Genomic DNA, 12,037 nt, shown 5'->3' on the forward strand with positions numbered 1-12,037 from the left:
ATTGTAAAATGTTAGGAGCAGCATCTAACACATTAGGGTTCCATCTAGACACTGCTTTAGTGCAAATAAAGTAGTAGTAATAATAATAATTAATAATAATAAATAATTGAGATTGTGCCGGAAGATCTGATGTACTGGAAAACATGAAATCTGATATCTGAAAATGGATGAAAATCTAAATTCATTATGTGGGAATTTCCAGGAGGTTCAGGTTTGTGTTTGTGTTTGTTTTGGCTACAGTACTTTAGTGTGGAGCCCTCCAATCCTTCTAAGCTACTATCTGGTCTGCTGCTATTCCACAGGTTTTCATTCCAAAGCAGTAAAACATATCCAGGAGCCATTTCCTAATATATTTAAAAGCGTGTTAAAAAGGGGAAAATATTGGTTGAGCTGGACACATCCTAACTCTCTTTAGGTACTGAAGTCTTTTGTGAGTCAGAAGTTTTGGGTTTGATACTCATTCCTGAAGTCTAGTCAGTTCATAGTTAAGACCTTTCACTACTTGGATACAGAATCCCCTGAATAGAATGTGTCTGAGAAGGAATGGCCTAATTGGTCAACTCTTCTTTCTTTCTTTCTTTCTTCTTCCATTTATATCTCTGCTCATCACTGCTCCTCTATGGCCTGTTTAGGAAGAGGAGGGACAGTTAGGGTATGCCTAGATTACACCTCTCTGTTGACAGAGAGATGTAGATTAGGCACATCAAAATTGCTAATGAAGCAGGGATTTAAATATCCTGCTCTTCACTAGCATAAACATGGCCACCGTTTTTTGGTTTTTTTTTAAACAGAGCTTTTTTTTTAAAAAAAAAAAGGTAGTCTAGACATGGATCTGTCGAAAATAAAACCTTTTTCGACAGAGCCTGTAAACCTCATTTTTTTGAGGAATACAGGATCCTTCAAAAAAGGGTTTATTTTCGACAGATCCACATCTAGACTGCTGTTTTGTTATCGGTTTTTTTTTCGAAAAAGCTCCATTTCGAAAAAAAGAGGTGGCCATATTTATGCTAATGAAGCACGGGATATTTAAATCCCTGCTTCATTAGCAAATTCAATGTGCTTGATTTGCATCCCTCTGTTGATAGAGAGCGGGTATTCTAGACGTAGCCTTACTGTCCTTAGGATAAGGCACATTGGTGCATAGAACAGGAAATCCTTCAGAGATGGCCAAAAAAGAGGAAATCCTATGGGGAAGGTTATGAAGAAGAGAAGGCTGTTACGGCAGCCATGAATCTCAGGGGAACCCTGGCCACACATTCTAATAATTGATCCACACTGATAATTGATCCGCTCTAATAATTGATCTTACATTGGCTGCAAGAAGACGAGACAGGCACTGTTATTTCAGCTGTACCACTGGTGGATCCACATAGGCTGAAGTGATGCTTTTGCAGGCAGCTAAGCTAACTTTAGGCTTGCTCTCCACTGGCAGTGCAAGGGTTAATCTAGGCCATTATGTATGTGTGAGGCCTAAAACTAGTGATTGCGGCTTCATTTAAATTTACATGGCTGCCGCGCTGAGTCGACAAACAGCTGATCAGCTGTTTGTCCGCTCAGCGCGCTAGTCTGGACGCTCCCCTGCCGACATCAAAGCCCTTTGTCGTCAGCCCCATTATTCCTCGTGGGATGAGGTTTACCGGGGCTGCCAACAAAGGGCTTTGATGTCGGCAGGGGAGCGTCCAGACTAGCGCGCTGAGTGGACAAACAGCTGATCAGCTGTTTGTCGGCTCAGTGAGGCAGCCATGTAAATTTAAATGAAGCCGTGATCATTTAAATCGCGGCTTCATTTGCCTGTGCCAAAACAACAAATCTACATGGCTCCGTCGACGGAGCCATGTAGTTTAGACGTACCCTAGGAAAGTTCAGTTTCGAAGCCATAACCCTGAAAGATTCTGCATGTTCACAACTGCCATATATTTCAACTGGAGCTGTGGCTGCTGAGCGGTGTGATATTAATAAGACTGCTTTGCTGATATCAGTTTGCAAATTCCACTCAAGATTTCATTTCCATGCCAGCATCTTGGTTTGAAGTAGATTTCTGGATTCCTTACATAAAAACATAAAAACAGCCATACTAGGTGAGACTAAAGGTCCATTTAGCCCAGTGTCCTGTCTTCTGACAATGGCCAATGCCAGGTGCTTCAGAGGTAATGAACAGAACATGCAATGATCAAGTGATCCATCCCCTGTTACCCATTCCTAGCTTCTGGTAAATGGAGGTTAAGGACACCATCCCTGCCCATCCTGGCTAATAGCCATCGATGGACCTATCTTCCATGAATTTATCTAGCTCTTTTTGAACCCTTGGCTGCTCCATAAATCTGGAAACACAGAAGATTACATACAAGGTTCCTATTACATGGGGCACCCTCCATGGCCATCGAACACAAAGGGCTCAACCAACTAACTTTTAATAGATGCATACACACAAAAAATATAAGGTGAAAGAGGGATAACTCAAAATGAGGACACACAGATTGTAGTGTTTTTTTGAGATGAAGCCCATCAGCATCACAAGATGTTTGAAAGAGTACCTGTTCTCTTCTATCCTGCTCTCTCTCTCTCTTTCTCTCTTTCTCTATGTGTGTGTGTGTATAAATGCTGTTTGGTATTTAAGAGATTTTAAAAATATTAATAATGGATACACAGCAAAAATGTTTGAAGATTCATCATGTTTCTGTCTATAGTAATGACTAAATTTTATGCTGTTTTCTAACAGGTCAGTTGACTCTCAAAACACAGCATGTTCAGGATTCTAAAATGGGATTCGTAATCAATGCCATATATTCTATGGCATATGGTCTTCACAACATGCAGATGTCACTGTGCCCAGGCTATGCAGGTCTCTGTGATGCCATGAAGCCTATAGATGGTCAAAAACTCCTGGATTCTCTCATGAAGACTAACTTCACTGGGGTTTCTGGGGACATGATCTTGTTTGATGAGAATGGAGACTCACCGGGAAGGTGAATATTTATTGGAAAATGCAATGACAGTTATATTGCTTTGTTTGTTATTCATGATTCTAATCATAAGGGCATCTCCAGAAAGAGGTTCACTCTCCAAGAGAAGGACTTCAGATTGACTGTGCATTTTATTCAGGGAAACAATGTCGTTCCCATGAAGTAGATCGAGTAAAGCAGGACTCTCCAGGTGCAAACTAATGCATCATATAGAGGAGGAAACTCATTACTTAAAACATCAACCTGATGTCTGTGATCTTTCAGCTCACTGATAAACACATTATTAAATCTAGCTCTAGTTATAAAATTTGGGGAACATTTTCTTTACACGTGTGAAGAAGAAGGCTATTTAGCAAGGTTTAGCTGTGTTTCCTGGCTCCTGCTTTATCTTCTAGCTGAACTAGTTCCTAATTCTTTGAGGACTGATGCAACTGTAACTAGCAAATGTGGAGAAAGATCAGAATGCATCCCTACCTCTTCCCTTAAAGACTATGGGTATGTCTACACTTGCCCCCTAGTTCGAACTAGGGAGGAAAATGAAGCATACCGAAGTCACAAATGAAGCATGGGATTTAAATATCCTGCACTTGATTAGCATATTCAAGGCTGGTCGTCATTGCACGAGGAGTAACAGTTAATTCGAGGGAAGGGTTTTGGATCTGACTACCGCATCTACACGTGGCGAGTTAATTCGGGCTACCAGCATTTTAAGATGGCTACCGGCCGCGAATATGCTAATTGATCGTGTGATATTTAAATCCTGTGCTTCATTAGCAACTTTGATATGCTTCATTTGCCTCCCTAGTTTGAACTAGGGGGCAAGCGTAGACATACCCTATGTCTACACTACAATGTTCTTCCGGAAAAAACTACACAAATTGTGAACAGCAATTTGCATAGCTTTTCAAAAGAGGCTTTTCTGACACTTGGCCTGCCTACACTGGGCCAAATGTCAGAAAAAAGCTCTTTTTCAGAACATCCCTTCTTCCTCATAAAATGAGGTTTACAGGGATGCTGAAAAAGCTCATCTGAAAAAAATTTCAGAAGAGCAGACGCGTTCCCTGGATGCGGCAGAGTTTTTCTGGGACACCTCTGGTACATTGGAAAAACTCTAGTGTAGACATAGCCAAGAAATCCAACATTAACATGATTGTATCTTTGTGGAGCCTTAATCTGTTTCTCCTTGAGCATTTTCCTTTAAATTGTTACTGATGGCCATTTCTTCCACCAAGCATGTGAAGATGTCTGTTTTTATCTTGCTCTCCATATAATTTAATTAGTACTTAGAACCTACTACCTCTTCTTTCTAAGGACCCTATGGCTACATCTACACTGGCAAGATTTTGTACAAATACTTTTAACGGAAGAGTTTTTCCATTAAAAGTATTTGTGCAAGAGAGCGTCTACACTGGCATGTGCTTTTGCGCAAGAGATGTGCTTTTGAGCAAAAGCATCCATGCCAGTGTAGACGCTCTCTTGTGCAAGAATGCTCTGATGGCCATTTTAGCCATCGGGCTTTCTTGTGCAAGAAATTAACGTTGCCTGTCTACACTGGCCTCTTGCGCAAGAATACTTGCCAATGTAGACACAGCCTACATGTTTTCAGCTAATTGACATTTCCTTCTTATCACAAAGGCCCATCCAAATATTTTTGAGTTTATCTTAGTGTTGTGAGAGAGATGGCTTTCTCAAAAAGTATGTTTGAATGCTACAAGACAAAGGTTTCCTGCTTGTACTGTGTCCCAGTTTACTCTACTTCAGGCATGGCTTCCTGTTGGATGGAGAGAGAGGTTATATGGTAGTATGGTTCTCTCCATTCAGTATTACTCAACATTATACATTAAAACCCCAAGAGACCACTCTGGTCATCTGCTCTAACCGCCTATATAACAAAGACTTCCCTGAATTAATTCCTGTTTGAACTAGAGTATGTCTGTTAGAAAAAACTTCCAATCTTGATTTTTAAATTGCTATTGATGGGGAAACCATCACAAACCCTTGTTAATTTTTTCCAATGGTTAATCGACCTCTCTCCTAAAATGTGTTGCTTCCTTCCTAATTTGTCTAGATCCAGCTTCCAACTACTAGATCTTATTATACCTTTGCCTGACTGAGTGCAGACCACTCTGTTGTTAGATTTTTCTTCCCCATGTAGCTGTTTATTAATTGAGATCAAGTCACCCTTTAAACTTCTTTATGATTAGCTAAATAAATTGTGCTGCTTTAAGAATAGCTATTGGACCTTGGTATCGGAACGTAGGGCTCTCAAAGATAAAGTCTAGTCTCGCAAGGGTTGGCGTTCATGCCAGTGAATACTATTATAGCATATACAACAGTTTGCTGCTGCTGTGGGCCATTTTGTTCTCTCTCTAACGTGCCTTGTGTTCCTTACTACTACACATTCCACCTACTGGTATTCATTTTTAATCCAGAATAAATCAAAGCAAGTGCTGCTAATAAAGAAAAATGGAAATGTTAATTATTTATAATATGATACTAATTTAACATAGCAGACAATTACTAATATTAAGATTTCGTATAATACATGACTATAGTGAAGCTACTCCAGTTGACTCATAATTGACACTGCTTCTAAGTGCAAATGAAAAGTGTTTTTATGTGAGTAGATTCCTAAACACATTCAACTTTTAGAAATGGGAAGCTATCATTATTATACCTTAGTTTATTGTATTATGTCTTTATTCGTTTTGGCTGAAATCTTCATACTTGATCTAAATTGGTGTTATTGTTGTGCTTAAGATCCCTAGTCTTCAAATAAATAACACAAATACACTCCTTGTCCCAGAGAGTTCAAGATTTTGACAATACACAAAAAATGCTCAATCTAACAACATGCGAAGCATTTTAGCCTGGAACCAGCAAAGCACTGAAACACATGCTTAACTTAAAGCATACAGGTAGGCATATGGAGGATTTACACATTTAGCCACATGGAAGAGGGAGAGAAGGAGAAAACAAAGTACCACGTAAGGAGTTGTCTTTCATATGAAGAAAAAGGTTAGCTAGTCATTATTATTGGAAACACTGAAGAAGGAATTGAAAAGCCAAGTGTGTTAATGTTCACCTTTGGACTCTAGCAACAGGGTAAGAGCAATCACCACCTTCACCATGCCAATTTGTATGTTCTGAAATTGAGTTTGCAATAAGCATCTTGGCCTATGCATTGGACAATGCCAGAAAGTTACATTATCATCTGTTTCCTTACTCTCTAAAGTACCTAACAGTCTTAAAATTATCTCAAGCTAACTTCAAAGAAGCAGTAGATACTGAACAACCAAAGTAGCTCACGAACTTCCTAGCATTGGGGTTTCTGCCAGCCCTATTCTGAGAACAGGTCCTCGAAGAGATATAGCATAAAAAGAGCACTATTGACTATATTTTGTTAGGAGGGCCCTTCCATTTTCCCCAATGTGTTATATATACAGAATAATGGTGATCCTCATAAAACAACATTAGGAGTGTTGCAATATTCTAAGGAAGCTAAGTATGGATCCCATATGTGAGTATGGATCTCCTAGGCTCTTCTGGGACAACTAATTTTTTAAAGGTTTTCTTTTGCTTCTTATCCCATCATCAGCCAACATTCTGAGTGGAGCATTTAATTGTTAGGAGTGGATTTGATTAGTTGTGATAACATGCCCATGAATCTCTCTGAAAGGCCTGTTTTTTCTGGGGTCTTTTAATTTCTGTAGGTGCTTTCCCTTTCCAGTTAAGTTCCTTTATCATTGTGTATGTGTCTTCCATAGCTTAACTCAGTGGTCTCCAACCTTTTTAAGCACGAGGTCACTTTTTGAAGTGCAATGTAAGATCTACCTCAAATGCAAATACCTTTGCCCCTCTTCCTTCGTGCCTGTTCTATGAGGCCCTGCTCCTGCTCACTCCATCCTCCCTCTCTCCCATTTTCCCTCCCTTTCACCAGGCAGTGGCAGAGGGTTGGGGCACTGGCTCTGGTCTGAGCCTAGGGATTTGGAGTGTGAGAGTCTGAGCTGAGCCTGGGGCAGGGAGTTGGAGTGCAGGAGGAGGTTCAGGGTGTAGGTTCAGGGGGCTCAGGACTGGGGCAGGAGCTTGGGGTGTAGAAGGGGGTTCATGACTGGGGCAGAGGCTTGGAGCTGGCTCCAGCTGGACCCTGCTTACCTCAGGTGGCTCCTGGGTGATGGTGCAGTGGGGCTAAGGCAGGCTCACCCCTGCCCTGGCCCTGCACCACTCTCAAAAGCAGCCAGCAACCTCCTTCCATCCCAAGCCCTATTGTGCCTCCCCATTCATGAAGATAGAATACAGGATGGAAGAGGGGGCACCATGACATCAATGCCCCCTCCTCCCTTCCCTGCTCTGTACCGCAAGCAGGAGGCTCCCAGGGGAAGGAGGGAGCTTCAAGGCAAAGGGCAGGAGGTGCGCAGCAGTGGGGGGAGGGGCAGCTAAAGTGCTGTGCTTGATAGTCTCTTGGCCAAACCAGTCAGGATCACCTGTCAGAAGCCCCAAGATCTACCAATAGATCCTGATCTTCTTGTTGGTGACCACTGGCTTAACTAAGCCAACCAAACTTGCTAATTTTCAGGTTGTTTGTTTTGTTTTGTTTTGTTTTGTTTTGTTGCCATGCTGCACAAGATTAGATAGTCATTTTCTGAAGTGTTGATCAATTTTGCTCAAAAGAACAAGGAAAATAAGCATGCCCTACACCCACTAAAATAACAACTCTTCTTCCTGGCTAGGTGGTGGATGAATTGTTTCTTCTGTGTTAAAACCAGCACCTGAAATCACTCAATAACACTTAATCCTATCATCAGCTTTTAATTTTTTTATCAGAGGCAAAGGACTTGATATGATGCCTGTGGCATTGCCACTGATCCTTTGTGTGACCTTGGTCAAGTCTCTTCACTGCTCAGCCTCAATTTCTCCACCTATAAAACAGGCATAATGATCTCTTCCTTTAAAATTCTTTGAGATCTGTGAATGAAAGAATATGATGTTAGTGTTTTATTTGTGATGCTATTGTTATATTTTTGCTGGGACACAGGGAGCTATATCAATGTAATATATTATAAGCATATCCTCATTGCTTCCCTGACTGCTAAGCACTTCATCAGAACAATTTTATCTTATGTAGTAGACCTTTCAAATGAACACAGGTGACTCTCCAATCTGTGCACGCAGGGAGCTCCCATGTTACATTTTGAGTAATATCTGCCCTTATGTAAATATGACAGTGTGGCTTGGCTTTGTGGGCTCAATAATTGCCCACTGTCTGCAACAGTGTTATGGATCAATTTAAGTACCAAATAATCACACTTTTTTTTATAAATGCTTTCAGCGACTATGTTGCAAACAGTTTCTCTATTTTTAAATTAATTGATTGTTTATTTACTTTGACGGGCATGCACTAATGTCTTGTGCAATCTGGTTCTGTACAATTTAGATACTCAGCAAAGGAGAGGCTGTTGGAGTAACCTTAAAAACACTGCACTACTTTCCTAGTATGTTGTTCCCAGAGAGTGAATCCTAATTACCAGAGAGGATGATTCAGTGATTAGGGTACTAGCCAGGGATTTACAAAACTTGGGTTCAAGTCTTTGCTGTTCCACAGGCTTGCTGTATGATCTTGGAGAAGCTACTTTGTGCCTCTGTTCATCTTTAAATGGAGAAAACAGAACTTTCCCACTTCACAGGGCCATTGTGAGGGTACAGCCACCTGACAACTATCAATCAAGTAGATAGTACAGTAATGGGAGCCACACAAGAGCAAGGGCGCCATTTCAGATTTTGGTGGCGAAGACCTCTGCATGCCATGCGGGGGCGGGGGAAGGGGTGGAGAGTGAAAGCACAGGGTGGAGGCAGGCAGACTGAGGACAGGGGCTTCAGCTGTGTTACTGAGCATGCTCGGTATAAGCCAAGCACCAAATGGGGAGGGGGGAACCAACCCCATATACCTTACCCACCACACACACATCATCCCTATCAAAGGACTGCCAGGATACTGGAAAACACTACTTTTTTGTAGTGTTTTTGGCAGACAACTTAGCAGTTAACTGACAGGAGCACAGTATCTAACTCCTATATACAAGAAAGAAAATTAAATAAATATTAGGCTCACTCAGCTCTAACACTAACATATTCTGACATCTTGTGGCAAGTCCCTTGAGGGACATTGGTTAGCCTTAAAATTGGAATGTATATTCTTATTTTATTATTAACTCTGTGGAGAGAGAGAGACCCCATCAGGATTCCTGGGCTCTCTCTCAGCTCTGGAAGGGGAGTGGGATGTAGTGTATTAAAGCAAGGGGCAGATATATTTTAGCTCTATATAAGAACATTAGAATGGCCATACTGGGTCAGACCAATGGTCCTTCTAGCTTAGTATCATGTCTTCCAACAGTGACCAATGCCAGTTACTCTAACCCTTTAGTCATTTCTTTTCCAAGCTGAAAAGTCTCAGTCTTGTTAATCTCTCTTTATAGGGAATCTGTTCCTTACCCCTAATCATTTCTTTTGCCCTTTCTGTACCTTTTCTAAATACAATAAACCTTTTTTTATATGGGTTGACCAGATCTGCATACAGTATTCAAAATGTGGGAATACATAGAGGCAATATGGTATTTTGTCTTATTATATATTCCTTTTCTAATGATTCTGAATATTCTGTTAGCTTTTTAGTTTTTAGACTGCCACTGCATATTGAACAGATGTTCTCAGGGAACTCTCCACAAGGATTCTAAGATCTCTTTCCTGAGTGGTAACAGATATTTTGTATCTGTAGTTAGGATTATATTCTTCCATGTGTGTTGCTTTGCACTTATCAACACTGAATTCCATCTGCCTTTGTGTTGCCTAGTCACCCAAGTTTGTGAAATCCCTTTGTAGCTCTTTGCAGTCAGTTTTGGATTAGTCACTGGCCACCCCTTTTTCAAAGACATTTGTAAGTTTAACACAGTAATCCAAATGCAAATCCCAGCAGCACAACACTCATTCCTCCGCTTCCCCTGCTCCCACCCCCATCTTTTAAGTGGAATACCTGACAATGTTTTCATGATGATCTAACGATCTGATCCTTCAATTACTGGAATGCCCAGCCTTTTGTTATTCTTAATCACCGTGCCTTCCTCTTTTTGTAACAAACTCCCTGCCCCAAAGTCAAGCTCAAACTCTGTTGCATTTAAGAAATGCCTCTGGAGTCAGGGCATGGGCTCTAACCAGACCTCAAATATGAAACCCAGGGGATTTGAACTTGGGAGGGAGGGCTACTCCCCCCTATTCCTCAGTAAATTGTGCTGTTGTAGAAGAGCCCAAGATAGAGCTGAGGGAGATTAGAGAACAAAATTTTTCCATTTTTATTCTTTCATTTAGTGCATTTGGGAGCACTTAGTGTCCAGTCAGTTTCCCCATTTCCCGTGCTAGGCAGATGTCAGGCTTTCTCCCATACTCTCCAGGGGTCTTTCACACAGCAACAGGGAAGAGAAAACTTTAAAAAATGATAGTAGACTATGATTATAAACAACTATAGGTCTGGGGCTATGTCTACACTACGATTTTTCTCAGCAAAAAATACGCTAATGAAGGACTCATTAGCATGAGTTGCAATCTCATTTGCATATTTTCTTCAGATCCGTTTTTGCTTAGGGGTTTTCATGCAAAATCAAGCAGTGTGGATGCTTTCTTTTTGCGCAAAAACCCTTTCTTCCACCAGATTGGTAAACCTCCTTTTTTGGGGGCATAAGAATCTGGCAGGAAAGGAGGTTTTTGTGCAAAAAGAAGACATCTATACTACTTTTTTTTTTTCTGTAAAAATCCATTGCACAAAAACAGCTTGCATAAATTATAAATTAAATTAATTAATTAATTAATGGAGATTGCCTATCTCCGAGAACTGGAAGGGACCTTGAAAGGTCATTGAGTCCAGTCCCCTGCCTTCACAGCAGGACCAAGTACCATCCCTGATGAATTTTTGCCCCAAATCCCTAAATGGCCTCCACAAGGATTGAACTCACAACCCTGGGTTTAGCAGGCTAATGCTCAAACCACTGATCTATCCCTCCCCCCAATTATGCAAATGAGGTGTGGCAATATGCTAATCCATGTCTCATTTGCATACTCACTACCGGCAAATCTGGTAGTGTAGATGTAGCCTGTGAGACTCCGTGGTTCATGTAGCATAAGTACTTTTAATTTTCTTTTCATTGATTAGATATTAATTTGATAGTGCTTGTTTAAATCAATAAGATTTAGTGATCAACTATTTGTTCATTTTCTGTTTCAAAAGGTATGAGATTATGAATTTTAAGCAAATGGGAAAAGATTACTTTGACTATATCAATGTTGGAAGTTGGGACAATGGTGAACTGAAGATGGATGATGATGAAATATGGTCAAAGAAAAATACTGTCATCAGATCTGTCTGCAGTGAACCATGTGAAAAAGGCCAGATAAAGGTAAATATCTTTATTTGGGGGCTTTATTATTGTGTTGATATATTATCTGCATAGTCCCAATATGTTAGCCAGAATGTGTGTCAAAATTTTCAGCCCTGAGAACCTGCAAATCAGCTGGGGTCCAGCAGGGAACACCGGGACCCATATCTGTATATTCTTTTTATTATTTTTTTACATTTTATTGATAAGTACACATCCCAGATTTTCTTTCATGGACAATAAATAGCCCACAAAGTAAAATAGGAGATGAGATACTGACTACTGAACAAAGTCAATAGAAGCCTTCCCACTGACATCTATGGAGTCAGAATTTCATACAGAGATTATAGAAGCACATAAAACCAGCGTACCATTATTCAGCAGCACCCAGCATGGCCCTTTCTGCACGGCTTTATGCAAGCCTCACACCCTGAACACCTGAAACATTCTGGAGACATCAAATCTCTTTGGATGAACAGGTCTGAAAAATCACAAGAACGACCAGCAGGAGAGTGGTCTGGGACGGGGGAGGACGAGATTTAGTTAAATAGGGCTGGATAAATTCTGGGAGGGAATGGAACACAGGCACAATAAAAGAGGCAAGGAGTACAGGGGACAATTGCTCCAGGGCTGGGTGATCATAGAATCATAGAA

General features: G+C 40.8%; 1 protein-coding gene across 1 annotated transcript in view; it reads left to right on the forward strand.

The window, feature by feature from the left end:
* Positions 1-12,037, forward strand: part of GRM5 (glutamate metabotropic receptor 5) — a 222,356-nt gene that overhangs the window by 153,936 nt on the left and 56,383 nt on the right. The window contains exons 3-4 of the mRNA XM_014571135.4: positions 2,720-2,966; positions 11,236-11,404. Of these exons, the coding sequence (XP_014426621.2) occupies positions 2,720-2,966; positions 11,236-11,404 (416 nt within the window). The remainder of the gene's footprint in view (positions 1-2,719; positions 2,967-11,235; positions 11,405-12,037) is intronic.

The sequence above is a fragment of the Pelodiscus sinensis genome, chromosome 1 (assembly GCF_052426305.1).
Source record: "Pelodiscus sinensis isolate ZL-2025 chromosome 1, ASM5242630v1, whole genome shotgun sequence".
Lineage (NCBI taxonomy): Eukaryota > Metazoa > Chordata > Testudines > Trionychidae > Pelodiscus > Pelodiscus sinensis.